Here is an 18,334-nt window from a genome sequence, read left to right on the forward strand (position 1 = left end):
TTATTAATTAAATCTTAAAAAACAAAAGCTAAAAATTAGGGTTACATCCTCTTTGTAGCATAAGTATTACAAAATTATCTAAAATTAATTTTTTTTTAAATATAAAAATCTCTTTTTTTTAAAACTTTCTCTTTAAACCTTATTTACCAACTCTTTAATATTCTAATCTCATTATTCATCTCTTTAAAGAGTAAGTTATGTTGTTTGGTGTTCTTGGTATGAGTATAAGTATATAAGAAAAGTTTTTGTTGTGTTATATTTGTTTCATGTGTGATTCAAGAAAAAATGTATTAGGTGTGGTTTCTTTTTTAAAGAAATATTTGTAAAGGATATTGTAATGCATTGAAATGGTGAAAAAGTCAAGCTAAAGTTGTCTTAACTAATTGGATATAACTTTTTTGGTATAATTGTATAATCAATCAACAAATCTACGTGGTGGTTAAATTGAGGGCTAATCTTTAATAATCAATTAAATATCACATATAATTTTGTATGAAAAATATTATGATTTACTGCCAAATTTTTAATTTGTTGATTTTTCATTTAAGTAAGTTAAAATCCATGATCCAAGAATGATACATGTTTAAATCTAGTGGTTAATCTGGTTTTAGAAAAAAAAATTCATTGATTTTGAAGTGAACAAAATTTTTAAAAAGACCAATTCAATGGCTTCCTTTCCCCACCCTTACCTCCCTTCTTTGCCTAAACTCCTTTTAGTGTTTACAATAAATGGTATATGAACGTATGAAATATATGTATAGCTAATAATTCTAATCTAAACTCAAACACTCGCTAAAATGGTGAAAAACTGTGGTGTAGAATTGTGAAAATAGAAACTGTTTGACTAACTCCTCCATGAAAACCTAATTATGAACTAGTGTTTGATAAAATGCATCAATGAACTAGACATGTTATTTTACAATGCAAATGCATCTTATTTATGTCTAATGCTAAATTCACTAATGTATACGGGATATTTTATGACAAGTAAAACGAACAGGTAGTATTATGGTATTATAGTTGCAGAAGTCATACACTACAAGATTTTTGCTTATTACCGAAGGTTAATTACCGAAGGCCTAGGGACCGTCGGTAAATAAAGTTTTTCGACGGTCAAAATGAGCATTACCGAGGGACATGGTGAAATGAATTTACCGAAGGTCAAAAGAGCATTACCGAGGGGTTTGGGGCCTTCGGTAAGAGGCTCGACCCCTTAAACTGAGTAATTGGGCGTATTGGCATAGGTCGTTCCTAATTTCGTAAGACAACACCCTATTCCCTCTCTGTTCTCGCGCCCAATTTTGTAAAAGGTAAACTCTGCGTTGTGCTCCCTCATCCCCTCCCTATCCGTTCTTGTCCCCAATTTGTGCTTCCCATTGTCGTCGCCCAAGTTTGTCTTCCTCTCCCTCTCCCTTTCCCGTATGTCCGGTTAGATTGTGTGGGTAGGGTTCAGTGGTGTTCCAGCAGTGCATTGGCATTGCCGTTAAGAGGGTGGTCCGTTAACATTACGAGGTCTGCGAAGGCGTAGAGAGGAGGGTGCTCCCGTGACGTGAGGGCGGCTGTCGTTGTCAAGGGAGGCTATTGGGAGACGCATTGAGGTATGTTCTTTACTGGCTTTTGGATTAATAAACTGGGACAAGTTTTCCTTAATATTATTGGAAAGTCAAAATAAAATGAAAAGCAAGTTATTTTGAATTGGTTTAGTTAAATGGGAATAGGAATAACAAGAAAGAAAGATGTAGATTAGTTGGTAGAAAAGTGGTTCGTGTTGATTTGAGGAAGGAACAGATGCAGTATAGTTACCCATTGAAGCATGTTTAGATGACTGAGTTAACATAGTAGAGATGAGAAGCAACATGCAGAGGAAGCAAAAGAAGAAAGTGGTTTTGGTATTAATATTTACTACTAGGTTAAGAGTTAGTGTGAGATACAAAGAACCTAAAATTAAACTACCTAAAATTAAACTACCTAAAATTAAACTGGAATAAATTGAATAAATTGATTGGCTTGTTCTTCCGTAGCTGTGTGCAATGTCAAACCTCTCTGAGAAGTCAAGTCTCCAGTCAAGTTGTTTCCATTTTCATGTAAAACCTGTCTGACAATACAAGTTGTTTCCATTTACACGTGGAATTGTATCAGCAACAATTAGACTTGTTGGTTATTTGCTCTTGCAGCCATTTATGATTGAAATAACTCTTTTGTTCTATATTTTCTTTTGCAAGATAAAATGTCTTATAAAGTGAATGTACTTCTGTGGTGAGTAAGTACAGATGCTTTCAGCTTTGATTTCTCATGATTGTAGATCATGATTCACTTTAAATTAACCCTTCATACATGTAATTGTCTTGTCACAATCCTAGGTAAATATATATAAAAAAAACCATGGTTAAATATATATAAAAAAAAGCTTTATGAATTAACCCCCATTTTTTGTTGTTGTTCCTAAAATTGTTAAGTTTGGTTTCAATTGTAGAAGTTGCTGGTGCTGAAGTAGTGGAGTGTGCTTGTGTGATTGGTCTCTCTAATCTCAAGGTAATGGATAAACTGAATCAATGTTTTTGTAAGTTGTGTTTTAGTAGCTAGTCTTAGAAAATTCCATCTTGTTCTTGACATGCTAAAGTAAAGTTCTTTACCAATTTGATTACCTTTTTGTCATACTATGAGTGATCCCATAATATTTAGAAATAAGTGTTGGAAATCCCATGTAAGAACAAATTACACTGTGTGAGTGTGAGTGAAATCTCACATTACTCAAGTTAGGATTGATAGAACGTTAATCTTACTACTTTAATATCATTTTAAGATATGTATAGTTTGAAATTATTAGCAAAGTGTTAGATTAAGCAAGCTGTTGAAACTATTGATGTAGAAGGATAAAGTACCTTAAACTATTAAAGGTTGTACACACATTCTCAATGGTGCATGATGTCCATTGCTACGAAGCAAGGAATTCTTAATCTTCAGCTAATCCAGAGTTTGAACATAGTTTTGAACTCTTTTTACGTTAAAAATTAATTTTTCACTAACATTAGAAGTAGAAGTGCCTAAACAAATGTAATCTGAGATACACTGAGTCAGAAATGGACAAGGTTAAGAACCTTGTCCTTCCTAGGCAGTTAGTCTTTTGTTGATTCTTACCTTAGTGTGTAGGTAGAAATCTTTCAAAACTTTTTCGATGCAACAAAGCTATCAACCTAGAAACCAAAAGAAGGTTTATCTATATGAAACACGCTCCTAAGTCAAAGTCCAAGTGCAAGTGACAGTTGGAGCTAAGTGTGGGTGTTGTTTCACAAAGTGCCGGTCCAAAATCATGAGCAAAAAAGGCTTATGGTTGCTGAAACTGCAGCTGAAATTGGTGCTGGAACAACAAGAAAGAAGTGCAGTCGGAGTCCAGGCTTGAAGCCCTTTTAAGACCTTATCCACTTCCTAAAAGATGCTACCCCCTTGGACCAAGGAATGTGAGGTAAAACAGTTGCACCAATTCGTCACGACACCCAAAACCAACACCAAACAGTCAACAAAAAGCAGTTGACACCTCAAGCAGTTTGAAATTAACACTTGGAGTATGTGCAGACTGTTCAACAGCAAAGAAAGGAACCACAATAGAAAATCAATAGTCCACTTGGCAAGATCAAGCAAATTCAATGGTTTGGATAGTGAAAAATAAACTTCCAATGGTGTTTGCAACTGAAAAATGACCAAATGAACAGTGCACACAAGTTTGAAATGGTGAAATAAACTTGCAGAACTGTTTAAATCCCACTGAAACAATTAGATTCATTAATTCACAATAACTTTGGCCTAAAATGCAGCAAACTTTGATGGTTTAAAGGTCAAGTCTGCATATAGGCTTTTGAAGGACCATTTGACAAGTTCACAGTAGTTTGTAATGACCAAATACACTTGCATGAGTGGTTCAAAAACAGAAAGGTACACAACTTCTCAAAATCACTATTGTAGTTGCTATTTATGCAGCAAAAAGTGCTAAAACAGCACTATAAATGACCAAAACAGCACTATAATGCAGAAATAACGTGACAGCAATATATGGAAGCCAATAAAAGTGATTTTTAAACACTTTGGGGCTGGAAGAAAGGCTAGCACACAAGAGGAACTTAAGATAGGGTCTAGAACAGATTAGAAAAGCAAGAAAAACCCAAAAATAGTGATTGAATTCTGTGCTGGAAAAGTGTTTGATGAAAATTCAAAATTGTTTGATAAAATGGCACAAAGAACAGCAGATTTTGTGTTTTGTGGTTTTTGACCTTTCAAATCTGGATAGGAGGGTTTAAAGTGCTTTTTATGATTGCTATACACTTGGATAAGCATATAAATGTATTTGGAAACCTAAAACCAGCTTTTGCCAATCCAAAGATGAAAAAAACCAAAGAAAAACAATGGCAAACAGCAATAAAAATGAACTCTGCACCTTACAAAGTGGCTGGAAAAATTAACAGCAGTGGCTAAAATGAGCAACAGTGATTGTGAGGTTCAAATGATTTGTCAATCAAGTTTATATCATCAAATTGGATGTGTGCCAACACTTAAACAGCCAAGGAATACACTACAACAGAATTTCACTAGTGCACTTCCAAATATATGCAAAAATGATGGTTTAAAAGGTGATTTTGCATATAGGTTCAGAATTCACCAAATGAACAGTGCACACTAATATCAAATGGTAAAATACACTTGCTCAATTGTTCAGAATGCATAGAAATAGCCAGTAGATTCGTATGACAGTAGGAGTTGCCAAAAATCAAGAAAATTGGACCAAAACTGCATCAGATTTGAAAACTAAGTGGAATCAAAGCTGGAAAGCACCAACAAAGATTATGAAAGTCCTAATTGACTAGATCTAGCTTTAGAATATGAGCTAGCAGAGAATATGAAAGTCCTCATCTTCCACCTTTGTTCATAATTCACTAAAATGTTAGCTAACCAAATCCAATCAGTGATCATTATCAAGCACAACACTATTTTTTCCCTACAAGCCTCTGTACTTGCAAGCTGATTTCTCAGATTGATTCTGCAGCTTTCTCCATGTTAGCATTGTTTGTTCCCTGTAACAACCTGTTGTCTTGACTAATAGGGTGTTCACTAATAGGGTCTTGACTAATTTGGCTATCGAAGTTGCCAATTTCATAAAATTTGATTGGTGGACAGCTCCTTTCAATTGACAAATTGTGCTCCTTGTCCACTACCTAAGATGCCACCTTAGTTGGAAAGTGTTTGTAGAACTGGACTGCACCCCAAAGTCTTTAGAAGACCACTATTTCACACAATAATTAGTACCAAACTAGATGAAAAAGTGGACCAGAAATGTAGAAGGACAGCTCCAAATTCTGACTTCAATTGGTCAATTTTAAAATGCCTACAAGCTTAAAACTATTATAAGTGACTTAGATAGATATGCAATGATATTATTCCAGTTCAAAGCTCTCTGTCACACACATTCATGCAGTGAAAAAATATGGATACATGAACCATAATAAGTGATCATACTAATTAACATCATCTAAGGTTCGTCACACCATACACACCCTCCTTGAAAACCACAACTTTGCTTCCTTTCCCTTCTTCTTATAAGCTTTTCATGCACCATCTGGACCTAATCTACACTGGTCCTAATCCTCTGCATAACAGATAAGTGCAGATTTTTATAAGTTGTATATAACAGATAAGCTTTTCAAGGGTCTTCTTTCTGTAATTTGTATATAATGTGGCTGGATTTTCAATGTGGCTTCATTTTCAATGCTGTAACAAGTTTAATACAACAATTACAACCTTTATAAACTGCCAAATAGCACAACATCCCTCTCCATGTTTGATGACTTAATTAGTAAAATCAAATTTAATTTGTTTGAGAAAGCTTTTGAACACTAACCTTTTTCACGATTTATTCTCACATAGTATATATGTATATATCTTAAAGAAAAGAACTTTATTGAATAGGAAATGGGCTAAGCATATGTTTATTTAAATCAAAGGACCTGACCAAGATTTCATCAATATAGTTGAACAAGAAAAATGATTTAAGATGGCCTGATCAAACAAGTCTACAGGACTTTGTTTTCTTATATTTAATTGTTCACACTTTAGAAAAGCTTAAAATAGGAAGAAAGAATTAAAAGTAAAGTCTTATGCACCTCATTGGGTCATAGTTTGGTTTATATGAAAATTTTCTTTCTAAACCATCACTTTTTGAATTAAAATGGAAGTGGAGTATTGATTTTGAGCTGCAAGCTGTTTATAACTCATTTTAGAGTTTAAACACAAATAAAATCATCAAACAAAGTTGCTTGAACATTGAGCTGTGTGTTTAAATACCTTTTTGGATACTATTAGGTAATGCTTAAACTGTTGCTATGGTTATTAAATTAATGGAACAATATCTAATGAATAACCTTAAATACACTTCTATTTGATGTCTTAGGTGAGTTTTTAAAGCAATTTGGGCCAGAAGGGGAGGAAGGGAGTCTACAAAGAAGACTTGAGCAGGAAAGGATAACAAAGGCGAAGGTATGGTCACCTAAACTAAAATTGCATGATTATATGTGATATGTTATTTTCATTCTTGTTTCATGAATTTGATGTTGTTATAAAATGTTGTGAATGTCCACTTTGAATGTTAAGTTATGTTGAATGGAGTTTATGATACTGTATACATTGAGTTTTGTATGAGTGTGAGTGAAATCTTCCACTATGAGCAGCCATTATGGAACGTAAGCCTCCTACTAAGCCTTGTTTACTAATACAAATTAGTTTTATCAACAAAAGAAGAGTAGAGTTTCTACTTTTCCATTCTAATCTTGGCTGTTTCATTTCTCTTAGTAATTGAGCAAAATAAAAAAGAGATAACAGAGAAAATTAAAGATGAGATATGAGATATGAACAAAAATTCCCAAAAATTATTAAACTTTACATTATAAAAAGTTTACAATGTTTCCAAAATGGTTGTTTGAATACAACACATAACAAGATTTAGGTTCAGATGTTTAAAGCAATAAAAAAGGGTGTAGAAATGAAGGAGGCACACAAATAGACCTTAGGAATGGATCCAGAACAAATTATAGAAGACCAAAAAAATAGAAATGCAGATTGAAACCAAGTCTGCAGATTGAAATGCAGATTAAAATGGTTCTTAAACAATCAGTATCCTACATTACTGATATCTACAGTCTAGTTTTGTTATGACTAGACCAGAACCTATATGTATTTAAACATAACTACAGAAAACAACAAATTTAATAGCTTCTGTTCTGTTTTTTCCTGACAAGCAAAGTTAAGAAATGCTTGTGGAATTAACTGTTCAAACTTTTTGATATGACAAGCAAAGTTAAGAATCCTTTTTAACACTTTGCTTTACTTCTTTTAATCATTTAGTTCTATTTTAAATCACTGAACCAGGTCTTGCTGCAACCGAAATTGAATTTTAAAGCAACTTCATCAAAACAGTACCTCAATTTTCAACTCTGCACCAAAAATTGACTCAAGATTGATGGTTTTAAAAGTGAATTCGTGCACAAGTGATTCTGACACTTTGGTAACACTTTCAACTGCTTTAATTCATGAATTTAAACTTTTTTGAACTCTAATTGGGTTCAAAACCAAACTGTATAACAGATTCACCCTTCTACTTGCTAATTTCACTCAAAATGGAGGTTTGAACATACTATTTTGCACACAGATGAATCTGAATTCAATTGGAATGTTCTAACAGTTTTATAACAACAAATATGACTTGTTTAAACTGAAAAATAGCACAGAATCACACAAGCACGAAAATGTTGATGTATATATTGTACGTTCGTATATATTGTATGTTGATTTATTAGGCTACGAATTGATTAAGTTAATTAGTCATTTAAAGTCATATGGTGTTCAAAACATTCTCAGTAGAATGAGAAGGGTAACACTACCTTAACCACTTACAATTGACAAAATATATGAAAGTACTCTATAAAAGAGAACTTTAGTAATGTCAACATATTGACAACCCCCAAATTTTATTTACAACCACTTAGGATGTCAGAGGCATTTCAATACTGAGGACTTGTCTTTGCATGCCCTTATTGAATGCCTATGACCATAGTGTTGAAATTGCCTTCCATGTTCGACTTCAATAGTAATAGGTTTATTACTTATGTCACATGGAGTGTTGCTGTTTTGGCTAAATTTTTATTTGTTTGGCTTGTCACAGAACATGGCCCATTATCCCAACCATCGTGGATGGATGTATGACCGTTGTTATAGTGGAAGGAGAGGTTTGAAAGAATCCTTTGTCATCGGAGTTGAAGAGTTCGTGGAGACGGCACGACGATATCAATATTATGCCCTTGATGGAGGGATTCGATGTCCATGCATCAAGTGCGAATGTACAAGCATTCTGAAAGATGAAGTTGTCAAAGTTCACCTTTACCAAAAAGGGTTCATGCCTAATTACACGGTCTGGACATTTCATGGTGAAGAAATTCCTTCGACCTCCACTGCAGCTGAAAAACGGCTTGCATCAGGTTCGAATACTGTTGTACATACATGTGAGATAGATCAATTTGCCTACATGCAAGAGATGGTCGACCATGCTCTTCGTCACCATGTTGCAGAAGCAGACGATAGTCATGATGAAGAGCCTCCAAATGAAACGACGCAGAGGTTTTACAATTTACTGACAGAGGCAAATCTACCTGTATTTGAAGGTTCATCTGAGTCAAAATTGTCAGTGTGCATTAGACTCATGGCTGGCAAATCTAATTGGAACGTTCCCATTCAAGCAGTGGACTTCTATACAAAACTGATGTTAGATTTGACACCACCAAACAATTTGATGCCGAAGAATTATTACCAAGCCAAAAAATGTGTTTCAAAGTTGGGATTGGATGTGAAGAAGATTGATTGTTGTGTTAATGGATGTATGTTATTCTATGACAATGACAGTGGCAAAAATGATGCACTGTTGGTGGAATGCAAGTTTTGTGGCTCACCTCGATATCAGACAATGCATGCTGGACGGAGGCAAAAAAAACCAATTCCATTAAAGTCCATGTTCTACTTGCCTATAATTCCAAGATTACAAAGATTGTTTACTTCAATGCAAACAGCAGAACACATGACATGGCATGATGGTAACAAAACTCCGGGACTTTTGCGTCATCCTTCTGATGGTGAAGCTTGGAAGCACTTCAATCGTAAACATCCATCCTTTGCTAGTGAACCGCGTAACGTCAGACTTGGTCTATGCTCTGATGGGTTTACCCCGTACATTCAGGCGTCTGCATCACCGTATTCATGTTGGCCCGTGATAGTTACCCCATACAATCTACCACCTGAGATGTGCATGACAAAGCCTTACATGTTTTTATCGTGTATAATACCAGGTCCATCTAATCCCAAATCATTGATTGATGTTTACTTGGAGCCTTTGATTGATGATTTGAAGAAGTTATGGAATGGTGTTTGGACGTATGACGTTTCAAGGAGGCAAAATTTCCTTATGAGGGCAGCCTTGATGTGGACTATTAATGACTTCCCAGCGTACGGCATGTTATCTGGTTGGAGCACACATGGTCGATTAGCTTGTCCACATTGCATGGAACATACAAAGTCATTCCAATTGAGTCATGGCCGGAAAAGTAGTTGGTTTGACTGCCATCGACGGTTCTTGCCCATTGATCACCCCTTTAGAAGAAACAAAAAGGCATTTCGAAAAGGACAAGTTGAAACGGATATGCCCCCGCCAAAGTTGACTGGATCACACGTGTGGAGAAGAGTGAAAGACTATCCAAAAGTGACTGAATCTGGTCAGAATAGGCTAGAAGGGTTTGGGGAATGGCATAATTGGACTAAAAGAAGCATATTCTGGGAACTTCCCTATTGGAAGGACAACTTGCTAAGACACAACATCGATGTCATGCACACAGAAAAAAATTTCTTTGACAATGTCTTCAACACAGTCATGGATGTTAAAGGTAAGACAAAAGATAATGAGAAAGCAAGAAAAGATTTACCTTTGTATTGTGGACGAAAAGACTTAGAGTTGAAGGCACAAGGTAACGGCCGATTATTTAAACCAAAAGCAAATTACACCATGTCAAAAGACGAGACAAGAATAGTGTGTCGATGGATCAAGGAGCTTAGAATGCCAGATGGATATGCTTCTAACTTGTCCAGATGTGCCAATGTTCAGAACGGTACTATTCAAGGGTTGAAGAGTCATGATTGTCATGTATTCATGGAGACTTTCATCCCTCTTGCGTTCAGTTGTTTGCCAATGCACGTGTTACATCCACTGATAGAAATCAGTAACTTCTTCAAAGATTTGTGTTGCACGACACTGAAGGAAGATTCCCTTAAAAAGATGGATGAAAATATCCCGATTATTCTCTGCAAATTGGAAAGAATATTCCCTCCTGCATTCTTTGATTCAATGGAGCACATTCCAATTCATCTTGCATATGAAGCTTGGCTTGGGGGACCCGTGCAGTACAGGTGGATGTATCCCTTTGAAAGGTTTATGGGAGAATCCAAACGCTCAGTTAAAAATAAAGCTAGAGTGGAAGGGTCAATTTGTGCAGCTTACTTGCATAGAGAGACAACTTATTTTTGTTCACATTATTTCAAGAACTTCATGTTGTCTCCCACTCATGTCAGAAATGAAATGCAATGGCAAGTTGAACCACGTGAAGGTGCATTATCAGTTTTTCGACAATCAGGCCGTCACGCAGGGAAAGAATTCACTCACTGGTTAACTGATGCTGAATTCAACTCTGCTCATGTCCATGTCTTGATCAATTGCAGTGAAGTAAAGTCGTACCTTGAGTATGTCATCATCCATCTTTAATCTTTCAAACGGTTTAATTGTTATACACTAATGAATTTCATTTGTACCAGCTCATTTGTTGTGGCTGAGCAAGTCGTAGAAGGAAATACTTCTGCTAGAATACACTCAGAGTTTCCGCATTGGTTTAGAAATCAGGTCCGTAGTTTTTCCTACGTTTAGAGCAAGGTTAATTTGACTATTGCTTTTATAATTTTGTTACTACCTTTGTAGGTTTTTAATCAGGCATTAACTCCCACGGTTCAAGAGTTAAGACATCTCTCCAATTGGCCAATGAGATGTGTCAAAGAATGGCACACTTACTTCATCAATGGTTACAAATTCCATACACATGAATGGTCTAAAGGAAAGAAAACATCAAATTGTGGTGTGTATGTCAAGGGCCTAACAGAGGGGTCTTATGATGATTTCTACGGCATCATTCATAAAATATATGAGTTAGAGTACAACAGCACTACTTCTCCAAACAGAGTGGTACTCTTCTATTGTGAATGGTTTGATCCTTCTAGAGCTGGTACTAGAGTCGATCCACGCTTTAATATTGTCGAACTGAACCAGAGATTAAGATATGGGCCTTTTGATCCTTTCATTCTACCATCTAATGTGAGACAGGTTTATTATGTGCCATATCCACCATTTCCCAATATTGACAAGCGTGGTTGGGCCGTAGCAATACAAACGAAGCCTAGAGGTCGCATAGACTCAAATGAAGTTGAGGAAGATGTAGCCTACCAACTTGACCAAATGTCACAACCACGAGAAATTATCGAAGTTGAACGTATAACCGCATTGGTCGACCCTGATGGTGATGGAGATGAATTAGAAGCAACAGTACAAGGTGATGAAGAACAAGAGGAAGAAGAAGAAGAAGAACAAGAAGAAGAGGAAGAAGATGAAGAAGAACAAGAAGAAGAAGAAGATGATGATGATGACGATGAAGAAGAAGAACAAGCAGAAGAAGACGATGATGAAGATGAAGATGAAGATGAAGATGATGATCATGATGACGATGATTGAATGTTGAACATCTATTGTAGCAAATTGGACTATCATTTCATTACCATTATCTAAAATACCATCTTTAAGTTGTATGCAATTACTTGTACATTGACTTTGAAAACAATTCATCCTTCTTTATTTATATTTATTCGCTTTGTATGTAACCATTTCAATGCAGTAATGACAGGACAAGGTACAGAGCGTCCTGATAAAGGAAAAGGGGTAGCAAGGCCTACAAAGAGGAAACGGCAGGCACCAAAGTATGTACTTAGGGTGCCTGCTAGACTACCTACCCCTGCTCCCGGTAGTTCATCATCTGTGGGGCCTCCTCCTACCCCTAGTATACAGACTCCTACACCAGCAGTAGACCCTACTCCTCCTCCTCGTGCAGTACACCCTTCTACTACCACTGCAGTAGACCCTTCTCCTCCTCCTGCAGCACACCCTTCTACAACCCCTGCAGCAGACCCTCTTCCTCCTCCTCTTATTGCCACCCCCACTCCTCCCCCTATTGTTATTACCCCCACTCCTCTCCCTGACCCTACTTCTATACCTTCCTCATCTTCTGTACCTCCTTCTGAGACTGTCACACCACTTGGTGATCCAGATTCAAGTGGTGATGCTGAAGATCTTGACCCGCCCCTCCATGATCGACCATGGATTGAGCCCTATGGTAAAGGGTAAGTTTATAATCTGTTGATATCATTTGATGTTTAAACCATATTGTAATTGAAATGAGTTTTGTTATGCAGGTTTATTCCATCTAGGGTTGCTTCCCAGGCCATCACACGTTCAATAAAGCAACAGTTTTTAACTCCATGGCCTACTTGGGGAGCAATACCTCATGACGACAGAAAGCCATTCTGGCAGCGCTTTCAGGTGAGCAATCTATTACACTAATGTCCGTCTTATTTTAGTATGTTCTGTAATCAATGTTTGTTCTCTTTAATGTTACAGATGAAGGTGCAGTGGAAACCTGAACATGAAACTCAGATACACAGAAATTTCCACATGAAAGCATCTCATCGGCTGTCAGAGATGTTTAGGGATGCCCGGATTGCAGGACAACGCCCTAACTGGCTGGGTGAGCACATTTGGAACTCTTTACTGGCCCATTGGAATACAGTAGAGTTCCGCAATAAGTGTGCCAAAGCCCAGCGGAACAGAGCGTCTGAAAGGGGTGGCACCCTGCATACTGGTGGGTCGATCACCATTCATGAGCATGCCATTCGTATGGTATAATCTCATTACATAACTTTTTCTTTCATAAATAAGTTATGTATATTGTATTTCATATGTACGCTTGTAATTCTTAATTATGTTACAGGCACAGGCTCTAGGACGGGCGGTCCATGTTGATGAGGTCTTTGCACAGACTCATGTTCGGAAGGGAACTGATCAATTTGTTGATGAAAGATCTCGGAAGACTCATGTAAGCAAATAACACTATTAGTAATTGTTCATTTATGTTATACTATCGTTCCCTGACATTGCTTTTAATGTTTCAACAGGAAGACTTTTCTACGAGACTTTCACAGGTTAGATCTGAACATGAGTCAGCTCCTACACCGGATGATGCCAGTAATGCAGATGATGACATCCGTAGGACGCAGTGCTGGATCGACACCGTTGGTGGGAAGAAAAAGGGACGAGTCTATGGTGCGGGACAGCTTGCTGCAAACTATACAGCATCCAGAGGAGGTACTCTGAAGCACCAGCCTTCTTCTTCCACCAGTACTCCTGACGAGGTTCTTCAACTCAGGCGGGAACTCCATGAACGTGACCAGGAGCTCACTGATCTCAGAGCAGAGTTTACAAATTTGAAGGCCCTGGTCATGACTGTCTTGCCTCAAACCTCACAGGACGTACAAAATATCCCTCCCACCCAATCACGACCTTCCTCATCACCTGCTGCCACTCAGCAGCCCACTTCAGTCCAACCCTCATCAGTCCAACCCACACCAGTCCAGCCATCAATAGAGGAGCAGGATGATGAAAATCATTCTGATGATAGTTATGTACATTATTAGGTTTCATTTTCTTATTACTTGTTAGACAAACATTTGGATATTAGAACATTTTGAGTTGATATCATTTCAATGTTAGATGTACTTACAGACTTTGGATGTTACAACATCCTTGTGTTACATTGTTTTATGTTTGAACTATAAATACATTAATGGATGTCCTGTGGATTATTTGATGTGCCTTGGATATTGATCATTGTTTGGATCTTTGAAATGCACATTATGCATCTTTGTATGTGTTTGAAAACTGTTATGCAGGTCTGTTTGTAAATGAAATTTGTTATACAGGTCTGGGTTGCAGAGGGAAAACCATTTCTCTGAAACCTGCTCTGCATTTTACCGAAGGCTTTTGCCCTTCGGTAAATGCCCTCGTCTGCCCATTATCGAAGGCTTTCGCCCTTCGGTAATTTCCGAGGGCTTTCGCCCTTCGGTAATTACCGAAGGCTTATGGCCCTCGGTAATTACCGAAGGGCGAAAGCCCTCGGTAATGGTTAGCGACAAGGGATTTACCGAAGGATTGTTGGCCGTCGATAGGCCTTCGGTAAACATCCATTATCGACGGCTTTTGGCATTTTCCGAGGACTTTTGGCCTTCGGTAATGCCCTACTTTTTTGTAGTGATAGAAAATGTGTTTTTTTCTCTAACGCTGTAAAACCATGTCATAGTAAGTTTGACTTACTATGACAAGTATTCGAGTAAGCATCATAGTAAGTCCAACTTACTATGATACAAGTGGATAATGCTGACACAATAAGTGAACTTTCTATGACACATATTTGAAAACCTATTATAGTAAGTTCAACTTATTATGACAAGTATTTGAGACCTGTCATATTAAATGGACCTACTATGACAATTATAACTTGGTCAATCATTCTACGTTTAAAGTTGTTATGATAGCTAATGCAAAATTCATCATAATAAGTTAGATTATTTTATAATTTTCTTTTTATTTTACCATTTTCCTCTCTATTCAATTCACCTGCAAATACTTTCATATCACCAGACCAAACAATTATCAAGCAAATCAATTCATACAGTTAAGTTGTCTAACCAAGTTTAAAACATGAAATTGTATATACATAACCAACAACTTATAATCACAAAGAACAAATTTTGGGTTAAAAAGCACCTTCTTTGACACGCAAATGATTAACAACTTTTCTAGAAGCAACATTAACACTCAATCACTTAGACTTACTTAGTGAAAGTTCTTGCTATACCCACACTAGGTTTTTCAAAGCTCCTTTTTCACATGAGATTTTCTTTAGCACAACTCTTAAACCTCAAAGTGAAAAGTTCTTTGAAACTAGGTTTAAGTTAAATATTTATAGAGTCATATTTTGAAAATTAGGTCAGGAACTGAAGAGTCCATTTTGCAACCGTCACTAATAATTGATTATCATAAGTGATAATCGATTATTAGCAAGCCTTTTTCAAAATTTGTTTTTTCCTTTTTATAATCGATTATCCTAAGTGACAATCAATTATCAACATGCATTTTTTCCTATTATAAGTTTTATTAGGATAATCGATTATCCCAAATGATAATCGATTATTTCTAGTGCGTTTATGAAATAATGTTTTTTCTTTGATGGTCTCTCTAACCTATTGTTCATCTTTCTATGTTAAGTTTAATATACAACTACAAAATGACTTATTACAAAAGCTTTAAATTGATCAATAAATTGAATAAAAAAGTCTTCTAATTTTCAAACACAAAGTTAGCTTCATCATCAAAACTTCATTGACTTCAACTCTATTTTTGTTGCTAATATATACTAATCCTCTAGACGGTGTCTTATTTATAGTATAGATATGAAAGTTTATGTTTTGTAATACTTTTGTCCTTTCTTTCTTTTGAAATGCCTTATTTTGAAAACTATTATATGATGGAATGTCCATGATTTAAAATTTGATATGTTATGGATTATTAGCTTAAGTATAAATATATAATAACTTAGTTGATAGCATTTATCTACTAAAATAAGGTCTTACATTTTTGGTATCAGAGCATGGTCTTAAACATAACCACATTCATCAACTACATGGTATACTTTACCTTTTTCACAAAACTGGCTTTTTTTGGCTTTTTCTAGCTTTTTGACTTTCGCCACCGCAACTTGTCGTCTTTCCTCTCCAAGTCGGCGTTTTTTTCTTAGAAAATAGTCAAGCTTCTTTGAAAATTTCTAGCTTGTGGGACATTACTCTTGGATGGATTTCCAACATATGAGTCGTTGTCCATGCAAACAGGTCTCGATTTCCCTTCAACACTTTCATCATAGCTAGCTCCTACCCTTGATCCAACCCATTTCCTAACTTTGTGTTTTGACTATTGAGTTTACCTAGCTTCAACTCTTTAGTCTCCTTTTGTGGCTAAAATCAGTCAATCATGTTGGTTTTAGGATCTAGGTCTGTCATGGCCACCTTAAATTGACATATGGTGTCATTTTAAGACCAACCACATAACGTTATGGTACGATCTTTTGATCAGCATGCATGGTACAAATTGTGCCCCTATTATTTGAAAGAAATTTCATAGTTAAGTGAAGTGTAGACACTACAGTTCCAAAGGCATTAAGACATGGTCAACTAACTTTTGTGTTAATTGTGATATCTTATAATTTTACAATTTATTGATTTTATAATTTTATACTTTTAAATAAAATATTATAAAAAATAAAAATAAAGTTTTAAAATATAAATGTTAAAGAAACTTTAATGAGTATAAATTTTAAATAATAATATATAGTATAAGATAAATAAATATCCTTTAGTAAAACTATGAAAAAGTAAATGTGATTTCTTAATAACATTGAAAAGGTAAATATATATTTAAAAGCTAGATTTCATTTTATTCCATGAAAATGACAAATATTTAATTTAAAACTAATGAGGTAATTGTTATAAAGTGTAAAAGTGAATAACTCATTTCACCGATTAACTCATTACAAGTTAAATTAAAAATGAATAAGCTCAATCCAAATCAGTTTTTGGTGAGTCAAATATTTTATAACTCGATTCAGTCTACCACAAGTTGATGGATAAATGGATTTACTCAGATGTTTTATTCTTCTAAAATATTTTATATATTTATTATACTTGACTCATTATTTATAAGATAATCTAAGTATTCATCTATTTTACCAAACATTATTATAAAAATAATAGTTGAAAATTAAAGTGTGTAACTGCAAAAATAAATGAATTAAACATTTAAATTATTCAAATATCATTGTTGAAAATTAAAATGTTTAACTGCAAAAATAAATGAATTAAACATTTAAATTATTCAAATATCATTGAATATCATTTTATTTAAAAAGCTCAAATTGTCATCTACGCAATTAGAAGTAGTAAATGATTATAATTAAAAAAATATGAAAAAATGGTAAAAAAAATTAATAGAGTTAGTGGTGTTAGATTGTAGATCAATGTTTAACTCAATTCAAACTCATTTAATGTGAATTAAGTGAATTGAGTTTAACTTTACCCACATTTTAAAAAACCAATTTGTTTTCTAATCAAACTCAACTTAATTTTGTAATGAGTTACACTGACTCATGTGCAATGGATCTCATTTTTAAATTTTACTTGTGATTTAATATAATGTTAAAGAAAAAAAATATCTTATAAAAAAATAAAAAGACACGTATAACTTTAAAAAGATAATTTTCTTATTAAGAAATATATATATATATATATATATATATATATATATATATATATATCATATTTTCACGTAAGTCTAATTTCCAATTTTATTTAAAATGAAAAATATTAAGTAAAATTTTTAATTATTTTTATTTGTTACTCAAAATAAAAAAGTTACAAATACTTTCACAATAACTCTCTGAATTTTAATTTACCTATAACATACAATTATATGGTATAGTTAAAATGTGATTTTATTATACATAAAATATTTCAAATAAACTTGCCAAGCATAAACATCCTATTGGTTAAAAATATTAATTATAAACAATAACTAAAAGAATTTACAAAAACATGAAAGTTTTTATACTTTCCTTTCCTCTTATTCTTTGCAAAAGTTTACAATAATGTGCATATTTACATATTTAGCCCCTTTAAATTTAAAATAAATATTTTTAAAATAATTAAACTAAACAAATATATATATATATATATATATATATATATATATATATAAATATAAAAGTAGAACTCCAATTCCAATTTCAATCCAATTCTCGCGCTTAATTAGTATTTTTGTCATGTTAACAAAAAAATAAATAACTTTTCATAATGTATATAAAAGTCAATATATATATATATATATATATATATATATATATATATATATAGTAATTTGTATTTGAATTTGAACAAGAATATAAAAGTCATTAATGGTGTCCTTCAGTGTTTGTTTATGGATTAAATATATGTAGGGAAATGAATAAAAAAAGAATAAATATAATTATTTTAGTTAAAGCACTTCGAACGTAACCGT

The 18,334-nt window shown here is 34.5% G+C and overlaps 1 protein-coding gene across 2 annotated transcripts; it reads left to right on the forward strand.

Annotated features, from left to right (window-relative positions):
- The first annotated feature begins 1,125 nt into the window (after window positions 1-1,125).
- On the forward strand, window positions 1,126-14,028 carry LOC128197970 (protein transport protein sec31-like). 2 transcript variants are annotated; one of them, XM_052881018.1, is made up of 9 exons: window positions 1,126-1,598; window positions 2,474-2,532; window positions 6,437-6,522; window positions 8,204-8,516; window positions 12,015-12,516; window positions 12,589-12,715; window positions 12,794-13,072; window positions 13,164-13,268; window positions 13,348-14,028. In XM_052881018.1, exons 4-9 carry the CDS (start codon window positions 8,207-8,209, stop codon window positions 13,864-13,866), a joined length of 1,842 nt encoding a protein of 613 aa, XP_052736978.1. In that variant the 5' UTR covers window positions 1,126-1,598; window positions 2,474-2,532; window positions 6,437-6,522; window positions 8,204-8,206; the 3' UTR covers window positions 13,867-14,028. The 2 variants fall into 2 exon arrangements, with proteins under 2 accessions (XP_052736978.1, XP_052736979.1); XM_052881019.1 differs by lacking the exon at window positions 8,204-8,516.
- Window positions 14,029-18,334: the final 4,306 nt, after the last annotated feature.

The sequence above is a fragment of the Vigna angularis genome, chromosome 7, assembly GCF_016808095.1.
Source record: "Vigna angularis cultivar LongXiaoDou No.4 chromosome 7, ASM1680809v1, whole genome shotgun sequence".
Classification (NCBI taxonomy): Eukaryota; Viridiplantae; Streptophyta; class Magnoliopsida; order Fabales; family Fabaceae; genus Vigna; species Vigna angularis.

What these genes read in the sequence shown, in the direction of transcription:
- LOC128197970 (XM_052881018.1), top strand. Translation starts at nt 8,207, where the DNA reads ATGGCCCATTATCCCAACCATCGTGGATGGATGTATGACCGTTGTTAT. An exon ending in TGAAAAACGGCTTGCATCAG is followed by an intron (nt 8,517 to 12,014) that starts GTTCGAATACTG and finishes ATTTCAATGCAG; the next exon opens with TAATGACAGGACAAGGTACA. An exon ending in ATTGAGCCCTATGGTAAAGG is followed by an intron (nt 12,517 to 12,588) that starts GTAAGTTTATAA and finishes TTTGTTATGCAG; the next exon opens with GTTTATTCCATCTAGGGTTG.